This window comes from Varanus komodoensis, unplaced genomic scaffold (genome assembly GCF_004798865.1).
Source record: "Varanus komodoensis strain SLA01 unplaced genomic scaffold, ASM479886v1 scaffold1, whole genome shotgun sequence".
Classification (NCBI taxonomy): Eukaryota; Metazoa; Chordata; class Lepidosauria; order Squamata; family Varanidae; genus Varanus; species Varanus komodoensis.
In genome coordinates this window covers 83,231,271-83,244,223 of record NW_025335268.1, presented here as the reverse complement: position 1 = coordinate 83,244,223, position 12,953 = coordinate 83,231,271, and the positions used below count along the sequence as shown (strand labels likewise).

The window sequence follows — 12,953 nt, the reverse complement described above, 5'->3', positions numbered from 1 at the left end:
TGGGCCGCACGAAGAATGGCGAGCGCCGTGGCCCGGGCCGGCCCTCATCGCCCTTCCTGGCGTTTGACCGCGGGGGTGGATAGGAGGAGAGGCGCTAGAGCCTGATTCTGGGAGCACCGTGGCCTTGCCGCTCCCCTCTTCCGCTTGTCGCGGGAGACTGAAGCGAATGCCTCCGGCTCCTGCGGTTAAGAAAGAGCGGGGCGGCTGCCGCGACGACGTGGCTTCGCTGCCTGTTGTTGTTGTTGTTTCCCGCGCCTGGCCTCTTACACCAAGAGCCCGCCTGAGGCCTACTAATTGAGCAAGAGGGTCAATAAGGACCCGCTGGCCAATTGCCAGAAAATTAGCAAGAGGCTTCGGTTCCCAGTTACTTAATAATAGCTATTTTTAGGGCTTTGTCGAACTGTCAGGGTCCCTGGTGAGAGATGCAAGTTTGATGCTTGTGTATGTGGGTCATCCCGAGGTATTTGTTTATTTGATCATGCAGGCTTTTCGCAAAGAAAAAGCTACGCAGGTTGGCTCTTGGCGCTCAGGAGGTAATTGGCTGGACTCCCTGAGCCATCATAGTGTATTTCGCTCTAATTGGTGGCCTCTGGGGTTTTGATAAAAACAACAGAGTAGCTTTCTCAAGGTTGAAGTCTGCTGTGCTCTTGAGGACTACTACTTATGGTATTATTTTTGCTTTTCCTCTGAATAGCTCATGGATTCTCTCTCTTACTCCTCCTAATTTTATTTCTCAGAACAAACTTGTGAGGTAGGTAGACTGAGTGTGTGTGGTTGTCTCAAACTTTTCAACTTCTCTTGGGCTTTCTTCCAACACTAATCACTGAGTATATGGATTGGCTTGCCAGTTGTACAGTTTAAGGTAGACATTTTCAAAAGTTAAAGACCTGAATTCCCTCTTTAAACCTACTCTGCAAGTAGGACCTACTTCTTACAATAGATGTTTGGGCTTTTTTCAGATTAATCTCTCTCTTTTTTTCCTCCAACTTTGGTTCTTTTCACTCTGATTTCAGAAACTTTGTACCTATGAACAGATGCTGAGAGCTTTGGTTTGAGCCAGCAAAACTGTCCTTATTTTTTACTTTCTCCTTTCTTTCTATTCTTTGAAACAAATAGCTCCCATCTCTGTTAATAAAAGAAGAAAATAAATGGTGGGATGATCTGGAAGAATTTATGTTAAACTGTGATAAACTTCTAACCCTGTAGTTGAACCCTGTCAGTATCCCAATATGTAATGGATAGATGGTGCAGCAAAATGTTTAGGGCATCAGAGGACTTACTGTAGCCACCATCTAATTGTATCTCGTTGCATTATTTTACTAAAACTCAAGATGGATAACAGTTACTAGATCACTGGAGACTAATCTTCTCCAGCCTGGTCCAAAACATCTGGAGGACACATCAACTTGCATTAGCTCCAGAAAGCATAGGAAGCTGTTGTGAATGTTGGGAGTTGTTATCCAATTATCCAGTATATGTGGAGGGAAACAGGTTGGGGAAGACTGATGTAGATCCTTATGAACTTTTACACTAATTTCAGTTTTTGACTGGTAGAACAATACTTTGTTTTACACATCCACAAACCAGCTTACCTTTTCTGTGTGTGTGTGTGTGTTTAAATATACTAATTATTGCTCTTACCTGTGTTTGGAATGCTTGTTTTTGGCAAACAAGTTTTAGGGCACACTGTTTTGCCTTTCCCAGAAAACATGTATGAAAACCATTTATAATAGGATTCTTCTTTTGAACAGTGTTCCCTTGTTCTCTTCCTGTATTTTTTAAAATCCATGAAAATTATGGGAAGTTGGGAACTCTACATCATGGGCCTATAGACATGTGCAGAACATATGGGCAAACTTAGAAAAAGGCAGTGTACACTTTACACAATGTGGAATGTATGCAGTATTCTTACGAATTATATTACATGTTGAAGGTCCTCATGAAAGTGTGTGCAACTTAGGAAAAGTGGGTTTTCGTTACATTTTGTGCAGTATTTAACATCTTTATAGTATTTTTAATCTTGCAAAGAGTGCAATAGTTTAATTGTTTCTGCTTTCACTATAACCATGTCAGATTGAATACTGTAATTCATATTTAAAATGGTAATATGCTAGATCTTACATCATTAATTTATCTGCTGTGGCAACTTTGCATGTGGTTACGCTCAGAAAAATCGTAGTCAAAGGGATGTGTACCCAAACTATAATGATAGATTATCTTGCACACCAAATTCCAAGACCACAATCCATGCATACACAGCTTGGAGTAAGATAATTGAACTCAATAGACTTATGTCTGTTCAATATGCATGGGATTCTGCCATGAGGGTTCCTTTGTAAATTATTTTGTAGTAAATGCATCAGCGTGTATATTTGATTTCTCTGAGACCCTAATTCATCTGTTTGAATTCCTCACAGATGTTTTGCCTGGATTTTTCAAAGGCTGGAATTCCTCTTTTGTGGTGGTGGTGTCTCATATAAACTGCAGTCAGTTTGAAGCAGAACACACTCAGAAGACCATTGCATTTTCTGCATCTTCAGTATCTTCTCTCTAAACACAGTTAATTTTCTAGTACTCTGCACAGATTTGCAATACTTCTGCAAACCACAACTTTGAATGGTTTACCATTGGAGCACCCAAGTAGTTAGGAAGGATAATTCCCTTTATGGACTTCAACTATAAAAACATTATTAAAAGATCCATAATAAGAGAAGGCATGTTCTATGTCTTTGAATGCTACTTTTAGGAACCTGCTAACATGGCCTTTTCTTCCAGGAAAGAAACCACTTTCTACCTGCGTCTACAATATAGATAAGCCCACTTTCTTTGCTCGCTACTTGCATTATCTTCTTTTCTAGCTATGGCAGCTGCTACAATCGTTCATGACACTTCTGAAGCTGTGGAGCTCTGTGGTCCATATGGACTGTACCTTAAACCTATTACAAAAATGACTATCAGTGTGGCCCTTCCACAGTTGAAGCAACCAGGGAAGTCCATTTCTAACTGGGAGGTGATGGAAAGGCTGAAAGGAATGGTGCAAACGCATCAATTCTCAACATTACGGATTTCCAAAAGCACCATGGATTTTATTCGCTTTGAAGGAGAGGTAGAGAATAAGAGTTTGGTTAAATCCTTCCTTGCATGCCTAGATGGCAAAACTATAAAACTTAGTGGTTTTTCAGACATTTTAAAAGTTCGTGCTGCAGAATATAAAATTGATTTTCCTACTCGACATGACTGGGACTCCTTTTTTCGTGATGCAAAAGATATGAATGAAACTCTGCCTGGGGAAAGACCAGACACTATTCATTTGGAGGGCTTACCTTGTAAATGGTTTGCACTGAAAGACTCTGGCTCAGAAAAACCAAACAATGAAGTTCTCATTAAGGTATTTAGTAAATTTGGGGAAATTCGTAATGTGGACATACCTATGTTGGATCCATATAGGGAAGAAATGACTGGCAGAAACTTCCATACATTCAGTTTTGGAGGCCATCTGAATTTTGAAGCTTATGTTCAATATGAAGAATATGCAGGTTTCATCAAGGCTATGAGTGCATTGCGAGGCATGAAGCTGATGTACAAAGGTGAAGATGGCAAAGCAGTCGCTTGTAACATAAAGGTGAGGTACCTTTGGACCCTTCCTGGTGCATCTTTTTATAAAAATGGTTGCATGCTTCTTCCTGTATATTTTGAAGAGTTGGTCCTAAATTAGCCGCGCTAGGTGAAAATGAGTTTTCGGCACACACAAGTTTTTAGAAATCTGAGTATTTGTTCCATAAAAAAGGCAGTAAAACCTATTTTCTTTGTAATCCTGTATAGTGAATCTTCACAAATACTCATTTTAAATGTATACATGTCACCTGTTCAAAAATAGGTACATAATCAAATTGTGTTAGTGAGCAGTGGAGGGATATATGTAAATTAAAGATAATATAAAAACAGCACACTGACTAAAAATGGAACATAAAATGAGGTGACACATTATAAAAAAAGTACAAATTAGTGAGATATGCTGTTATAAATTTATTCTAAAAAGGTTAATTATTATTTATACCTTGTGATAAAGTAGCAGATATCTGAAAAAACTGAATATCTTTTTCTCTAATCAAATAGGACTTTAAAAATAGCCTTAATGAAATATAAGTACTTTTTAGAAGATAACCTATCATGGCATCCTCTGAAATTTTGGCTTTTGCACTATTACTTGCATCATTTTATGGATCTTGGAGGGGAGAGATATTATGGAATTTACCAGTATGAAGCAAATACTCTTTAGTTCTCACACGCACAGAGAGAAGCAGGAACAGTGTGAGAAAACATGCTAAAGTTGCTTCATGAGATTCTATTTTCAGGCATCTATCTTCAAATATATCACACAAGCACCTTTTTAGGATACATATCACATTTTTGCTAACATGTTTCCATAGTTACACTTTCTGCTTGCTTTTGAGGTGACACAACAAAAGTCAGATATAAAGTGCCTTGCAGAAGTATTCATCCCCCCTTTGACTTTTCTATATGTTGCTGTGTTACAATGTGGAATTGAAAGGATTTAGTTGATGTTATCACTTAATGTACACAAGATACTGAACACTGGTAAGGTGCAGAATACTTTCACTGTGGAACTAAAGATGAATAAACACAACTAAACCGCCACTCGTTGGTTGTATAGTCATCCCGTTCTCTGTGACACGTCAGAGTTGTTGCTACCTACTGCCTCCAGGAAGTAGCTGAATGAAGTCCACCTAGATGCAATCGCAGTGCCACAAAATCTCAGATTAAATACAACTGTTTCTGGGAGTCCCCAGATTTTATTGCAGAACACATCTAAACAAATAGTATAATGGAGCCCAAGGTATGATCAGCAGTCATGGGATAAAGTGCAGAAGTATGAAACAGAGAAGGGATATTAAAACAACTTCCAAGCTATGAACATCTGGAGCACCATTAAGTTCCATATTGAAAGACTATGGCTCAGCTGTGACTCTGTCTGAAGAAAGCTGTTCACCAAAGCTCAGTTAATTAGAGAAGTAACAAAGAGGCCAGTGGTAACTTTGACAGGGCAGGGAGATCCACAACCGAGATGGAAAGAAGAAAACAGTGCTAATACCTGAGAATTGCACAAAGACAAGCCTTATGGAAGAGTGAAGAGATGAACGCCTGTCGGGGGGGACCCATGTTGAAGCACACTTGGAGTTTGCAAAATAGAATGAGTTGGGTCTAGCATGGAGGAAAAAAGTTCCCTAGCCCAATGGGAAAAAATGGAACGATCCAGCCTTGCTGTGAACAATGCACATAGCACAGAGTTAACTCTGCTTGTTGCCCTGAGCATAGCGTCCCTGTAGTGAAGTGTGGTGGTAGCATGATCTTGTGGGTTGCTTTTCTTCAGCAGGGGCCAGGAAACTTCTCAGGACAGAGGGAAAATGGGATGGAGCTAAATGCAGGGAAATTCTAGAGGAAACTGTGTTTTAGTCTGCAACGGTTCTGGGACTGGGGCAGAGGTTTTCCTTCAAGCAGGACAATGGCCCTGAACACAAACCAGAGTCATGTTGGTGTGGTTTAAAACAAGAACCTCAATGTTCTGTAAGGGTCCAGACAAAGCCCAGACCTCAATCTGGCAAAACATCTGTGGCAAGACTGGAGGATTGCTGTTACCAGTAAGCCCCATTTAACCTGACAGAGCTGGAGCAGTTTTCCCAGGAAGGATGGGCAAACATTGCAGGATCCAGATATGCAGTGTTGATGGAGACTTAGCCAAGATTTGCCACTCTAATGACTTGCCAAGATATTTCCACCAAGCCTTGACCTTTCGGGGGAGGGGGGTGAATATTTATGCAACTAACAAGTGCCTGTTTGATTTTGTCTACTTACATTTTGTGCCACAGTAACAAAACAACAACAAAACTTGGCACAGTGTTGAGTATCTTGCATACATCAAATGGTGACAATATCAAACCCATTTCAAATCCAGCTTGTAACAAAACAAATAGTGAAAATGTTACAGGGATTAGTACTTAAGCAGGGTGCTGTATTTATAATATAAGGGCTATCCTCCTCTTCCCAATTGCTGGCTTTGCCTCCTTAATTATATGCATTTATGCAGATATAAGCCCCACTGAGTACATAGTATTTACTTTACGATAAGAACAGAGGACTGGGACTAGGTTCTTTGAAGGGCTACCTGTGCTAATGTGAGCCAACCTGGGCCCTAGGAACAGCCATGAAAGCCCTACCTGTTGGATGGTGCAGTCCATTCAGTTGCTTTGGTGAGCAGAAGATGTGGTCTTTTCTACATGGGTGGTAAGTCCAAGTCCCACCCAGTTCTTAAACAGCCTTAAAGACCTTGATTTTAACAACCTATGTTTAATTGTTGCTGACCTGTATTTGATGGTTCTGGTTTTCCTAAACACTGAGGAGGGTTTTTTCCCACATTAAAAAACAGTATAAAACATTTTTAATACAATTCACAACTTTACAGTGGATCTTTTTAAGCATCTTTTTTAAAAGCTGACAAAGGGGAGAAAGCAGTTAAGCAAGAAAAGAGGAAGGCCAATTGTTAAAAGCAAATTTATCAGCAGATCTCAGCTCTTTGCTTTCAAATTTATGCAATTCAAAACTTAATCGGTAAAAAATTTATTGTGGGTGTCACAATGCTGATGTCTATAGCTTCTATACAATTGCTGTTCATGTAATAACTAATGCTCTGAAAAAATAATGTAATATCCACATTCTTGTTTAGTGTGCTGCTGTTTTACAGCTGGAAAGCTGCAAAATATACTGTAAAACAAATTACTAAGCTACAGTCCATTTATTTCAGTGGGTCTGTTATACATGTGACTAATTTGAATTCAGTATAATTCATTGTTTAATGAAAGAATAAAATGCTTCCATGAGAAACAAGTTTAGCATATATAATGGATATATTTTTAAAAATAATCTATAGATAGCTATAATCTTTTGTTAGTGGAATAAATGGATGTTCTCAGAATGAATTTGCCCCTGTAAAAAAGATAGTTGGCATATCCTGTTTTCTACAGATTTGCTATTATCTGTACTGGTATATGGTTTCCGGCATGAACCTCTTGTAGTCCTTTTGAAACCAGTCAACTGCACCTGTGGTATGGAGGCCTCAGTGAGCCTGGGGTTACCATTCATTTTTATGAGAGTTGGTTAGAGTCAGTCTCCTCTGTTATTAACACAGAATGTTTTCATCTCACAGAAGATGAAAACCTCTTATAGTCAAACATTCGTTTATATCAATTTCTAGCTACTTAACTGCAGTCTGAGAGTACAGTTTCTCACAACAAGATGGATAATTCATATCTTTTGTTGATTCGATCTTGCCTGAGAGTAAGCCCCATTGAACTTAGGCAAGCTGTTGAACCGTCTAGTTCCTTTTCCTTTGCTTTTCTTGTTAATGAGACAAGCACAAGCCTGAGCACTTTGAAGCATATCTGTTGGGTTTTGTTTCCTTTAATTTACACTTCAGATAAATTGAAAAGCTTTTTGATGACTTAGGAAAGCTCACTCCAGCCAAGTTTGAGAAGTGGTGGAATACAGGAACTCTAGAGATGAAGGGGTAAATATTATCCATGTTAAATGGTTTGTAAACTAAAAATGTCATCTAGGCTAGTGTAGCTTTAGTTTTTAATCTTCTATAACTGGTAGGTACAAGAAAATGCACACTGAGCTTTATAAATACAATGGGTTTTTAACTTTAGCACAAATATTCTTTCTGTGTCTTCAAAAGGTATCTTTTGATTCAACAAAACATCTGAGCGATGCCTCAATTAAGAAACGTCAGCTTGAAAGGCAGAAACTCCAAGAACTTGAAAAACAAAGAGAAGAACAAAAACGTAAAGAAAAAGAAGCAGAGGAAAGGCAAAAAGAAGAAGAAAGGTGGTTGTTGTACCTTCCAATTTCTATCTTTCTTTAAATTTTCTGTAGTTGTAAATTGTAACATTTGTATAACTAGTATTTTTGATCAATTTCAGCCAAATTATTAGTAGATTTTAGGGTATTTTTCTTTGTAATTTGTATTTCTGGGATTTTTGAAAAGTAATCTTTTAAGGAATCAGGTGGAGTTTACTAAAATGGAAGCCTAGCATTTGATATATGCATCTGAAAATCTTGTACTTCACCTACAAACTATATATGCTATAGGCTTTTGCATGCAGTAGTAAAGTAAATCTGTCTCAGAAAAGAACAGTTTGCAGCTGAGGCTTCTTCCACGTACAGTTATACAACCTAACTTTTAAAACTAGGCAGACTTCTAATAAGTGTCTGTAAGGAATACATGAGACAAGTCCTCTAGACCTAGAACAATCTATCAGATTGTTCAGATAATAGTCTTCAGTCATTAGTGAACTATTTCAAAATAATCCTATGGACATTGTGCTCCTCTAAGCGACACAGGGATTTCAAAATTAGTTTTGTGCCAATTAGAAGGCATAAAGTCCTTTGTCCATGGTATATCAAAATGTGAGCAGTACACGTTTCCTACCTTTTTATAATATTGCCTTTAGAGTAAGAATGGGTTTTATGACCAATACAATTTGTTGAACAAGCAACAAGATTATGATTTTCTGGAGACTTGGCATCTGTTGCTGTACTGTTACATCCGTTCTTCATACATTTAAAAAACCAGAAGTTTTACTTTTTTATTGGCCACTGGGAAAGCATGCACGCATCTTAGTTTGCTTGTTTTGTGACTTGGGTTTCTACTTTTCTTCTGACTGGGTTTAGAATATGCATCATGGCTCAAGGTAAGTTATTTAACCTATGATGAGCTGTGGTGCCCATGGGTATGTCCTTTTCAGGGCTTTTCTCTCCACTAAATGTGGGAAGCATGAACTATGTGAAGGTTAAACAATCTTCACATAAACATTAAAACAGATCTTGTATAACCCTCATCTAAGCCTTGCTTGCCAGGTTCACATTCAAAATGGTCCTTCACGACTATGCAGACTTGCAGTGAATTAAATATCCTATGGAGGGCTATCATGTTGTGCTATCTGGAAAAGCTGCAGTCCTATACTTAGGCGGTTTCACAGAAATTGGTGGGACCAGACCTTCAGTATTTCACTTAAAGCATAAATTATAGCTTCATTTTGTTTAAAGTGTAGTAACAATCTGAAATGATATCCATTTTGTCTAAAATAATGTGCCTCTTTAGGAAACAGAAAGAACTTGAAGAATTAGAAAGAGAGAAAAAAAGGGAAGAAAAATTGCGAAAAAGAGAACAGAAACAAAGGGATCGTGAAATTCGTAAAAACAAAAAAAGGCTTGAAAGAATACAAGCTGAAGAGCAAAAAAAACTTCAGGAAAAAATAAAACTAGAGGAGCGGAAGCTTCTTTTAGCTCAGAGAAACCTTCAGTCCATTCGACTAATTGCTGAATTGTTGAGCAGAGCCAAGGTAACTGGGTGTTGTGGGGGCATGCTTCTGTGGAAAAGTGGTATTTTTGACTGCAGGTATTAAATGTAGATTCTTTTAGATGTGTCTGGCTTCTCCTGCTTTCATGCTTTCCAGCTGTTGCATAATTTGCTTGTTCTAGAATCCTAAAAATAGCATTAATAGCACTTTGCTTTTAGCATTAAATTTTCTCTTGCCTAACAGCCAAATCCCGTCTTTACCCTCTTTCCCTTTTGGAGAAGTAGGCCACTGTCTTGTGCGCTGAAATCCATGCAGAAAGGACACATATCTGGCAGCTGTGAGATGCAACAAAGTATCAGGAGCTACTATTCAAGGCCATACCTCTTTCTAGCATCATTGTCTCAGTCCAGCAAAGATAATTGATACAATCGTGGAGAAATCTAATCTATTGGTACAAGCTAAACCCTTCTAACAAGTCAGTCAGGTAGAATAAAGACACTAACCCTTCTCTGTTCTAATTCCCCTGAAGTCTATTCTAATTCCAAGCATCCAGAAGTTGTTGTTTAAGCTGTTTGTTTTCAGTCAATCGAGAATGTGCAATAATGTTGGTTGCAAAAATTAATGAGTATGTAATGTATAAATGATCAACCCTGACTTTTGAGGTAGTTGATTAAGTTGTTCATACTTGTTTCCTAGGATCTGGACAGAATCCATTTCAGAGAGACTGTTTGACTGTATTAGTAACTTAACAAGCAAGAAATCTTTAAACTGCAGGTTTTTTCTTGCTGTGTTTGTCTCTAAGGTTTCCTTTCTGAAGCAGTGAAAGACTGACTTTGTTACAGAATCAGCATGTTGTTATACACATATAGGATTAAAGTAAACATCCTCTTCTATATTCTTAGGCAATAAAGCTTTTGGAACAAGAACACCATGAGGAAAAAGTCCGCCTTCAGCAGTTGGAAGAGAGGAGACGGGTGCAAGAAGCTGAACTTCGACGTGTAGAGGAAGAAAAGGAAAGAGCTCTTGGACTGCAAAGAAAAGAGAAAGAATTGAGAGAGAAACTGTTAAGCAATCTCATGAGCAAGAAAATAGAAGTAACCTATCAGAAAAACACTGAACCTAATACACTGCAATCTACCCCTTTGAAAACGCTTGTGTGTATTCCATACTGCATCACATCTACCTCAGTACAGTCTGTTTTGGCAAAACCAGCTCATCCCTGTCAAAGGAGTGTGACAACTAATGAAAGCCTAGGGAAGTACTTAAATGGGAGCCTTCATGAGGAAGCTCTCATCAGTGGCCCTAAGATCAATATCATTAGTAGAGACACAGTTTCTGCTGAAAGTAGTTCAGGTGTTCTTTCATGTATCCCTGCAAATCAACAACACAAGAGCACAGCAGACCATGAGCAGACCATCTGTAAGAAGGACTTACCACCCGAACAAGGCAAGTGTAACAGAGAGCCAAGCAAAGGGAAGAGTCACTCATGCAGAGATGTGCATAACCATCATAGCAAAGATAAAATTGAAAAAAGCAGACACAGAAGGGACTTAAGTAGTGAGGATGAAAAGTGCAGAAAAGAGAGACGCCTCCATAAAAAATACTCTACAAAAAGTAGCCCTCGTCACCAAAGAAGCTTAAGTCGAGAACACGGACGACATCGGCAAGCCTGTAGTAGTGACAGTGAGCAGGATAAAAGAGGACGTAGTCATGGTCACAAGAGCATGAGCAGGAAACAAAAACACCGGAAGAGATCTTTGAGTAACCAAAGAAGCACTTGGAGTAGGTAATAAGAAGACTTAACCTTCTGTAAGGTCTGTCTAAGAAATGACTGGAGTGGACTCCTCCAGTGCAGGAAGGGAAAGAAGACTAATAGGAAATTTTACTTGAATATAGTTTATGAAGACGAGAGACATATAACCAAACTTTTCAAAATACGTTTCAGACTTCTTACCTGTTGACTCTGTGCTGGCTTACTGCAGTACCATAAATTCTTACTGTTCTTGCTTACATTTTCTCTGCGATAATTAGCCTAATTAGGCTTTCATCATTTCACATTTTTCTAAATTCTCCCCTTTCGTCCGTTTTAGCAATGACAGCAATCTTTTATTTAAGAACTGGCATGTGTATGTTTCTAATAAGACATGTAAACTTGGCAAGTGGCTGTATACTTGATTCACAGGAATTGAATGATTCCATGCAGGTTTTTTTGCTATAAGAATTGGTGCTAGATGCAACCATATTTTTATACAGTGCTGTGATGCCTTCTTTGCTATTTTTGACAATTGCATACTTGATAGATTGATACAGGGCCTAAATTGTCATGATGTTTGTTATTTTCCATGTTTTAGAATTCTGTTTCATTTTTAAAAAGTTCCAAATCTTTTGGAACCTCTGAAAAAGTAGACACAGATGCTGCGCACAGCAGTTGCATTAACATTTGTGTTCAAAACATTGGTTGTTCTTTACATGCAATTTTGTAGATGTCTGTATTTTGAAAGAGGGGCCTTCCTGCTAAATTATTTTTATGTGCAATGTTCTGGTTCAGAGTTGTATTTTCTCTTTTTTTATAACATCTTTGCTTCTGGAAATGAAGCTCAGGAATTCCCCAAGTTATCACCTCAGTGCAAAACCAGCTTTTTTTACCATCTGATGGTAAAACCAGAGAGCCAATGTCAGTGAACCCAAAACACTGCTTCACATTTCGGTACATTAAAGATCTATACATGTACACCATTAAATCTGATTTGGTTTGTGTTTGTTTAAATAATTACTGGACAATACAGATTATTCAACATGATATAGGTTGATTTTAAGGTTATCTGTCCTTGACCAGGAAAGGCAGTTTTTACTTTTTTTATTTTTCTGTATTGCTTTTTTGTTTTTTCTTGGGGCAGGAATGCATTTGTAGATCTTTTATGTATTGATAAAGAACATTAATTTCTCCCTTTCCTCTGCACAAAAACTGCTTGTGCAGATGATATCTTAAATATAATGCTGTAAATCTCTTTTCAAATGATGCCTCGATCATATTCTATATTTTCCATAGGTTTTTAAAGTTAATGTAAGCTGGAGGTTTTTAAGTTTGATTTGTGGGAACATGTGCTGTACCAGGATGCTACCATTTCTGTAAACAAATTGACACTGATCATCTGTTGTCAGCATGAAGTGGGAACCAGTGCCAATGGGTTCTTTAGCTGCAAACAACACAGCAGTTAACTGGACGACAAACCTTGAATTAACTGCTGGGTCCTAAAAAGCCATTGGTCTGCACATCATGTTCTTGAAACAGGTTGCCAGGTGTGTATCCTGGCAAATCCATGCCATTTGCGGGCTGGGTTTGTGTGTTCTAATGTAATTCACTCAGTACACAGAACTTTAGCAGTGTTTGCTACCAGCTGCAACTATGTTGAATGCTGCACAGGAATGGGGCTTGTGACAGACTTTTTAGGGTTACTTAAATTGCTGTGTAAAGGGGGAGATAGAAAAGTCCCACTGCACCACGAGACGCCATCTCCCAGGTCTTTTGATCACCATTCATAGTTTGTATTTGCAAAGTGCACTAAGGAAAGGCTC

The 12,953-nt window shown here is 38.4% G+C and overlaps 1 protein-coding gene across 2 annotated transcripts; it reads left to right on the top strand.

The window, feature by feature from the left end:
- On the top strand, positions 1–12,118 carry AKAP17A (A-kinase anchoring protein 17A). 2 transcript variants are annotated; one of them, XM_044432748.1, is made up of 5 exons: positions 1–751; positions 2,418–3,622; positions 7,754–7,902; positions 9,179–9,419; positions 10,280–12,118. In XM_044432748.1, the coding sequence occupies exons 2-5, from the start codon at positions 2,861–2,863 to the stop codon at positions 11,165–11,167; spliced, it is 2,040 nt and encodes a 679-aa protein (XP_044288683.1). In that variant the 5' UTR covers positions 1–751; positions 2,418–2,860; the 3' UTR covers positions 11,168–12,118. The 2 variants fall into 2 exon arrangements, with proteins under 2 accessions (XP_044288683.1, XP_044288675.1); XM_044432740.1 differs by having other exon boundaries at positions 1–3,622.
- Positions 12,119–12,953: the final 835 nt, after the last annotated feature.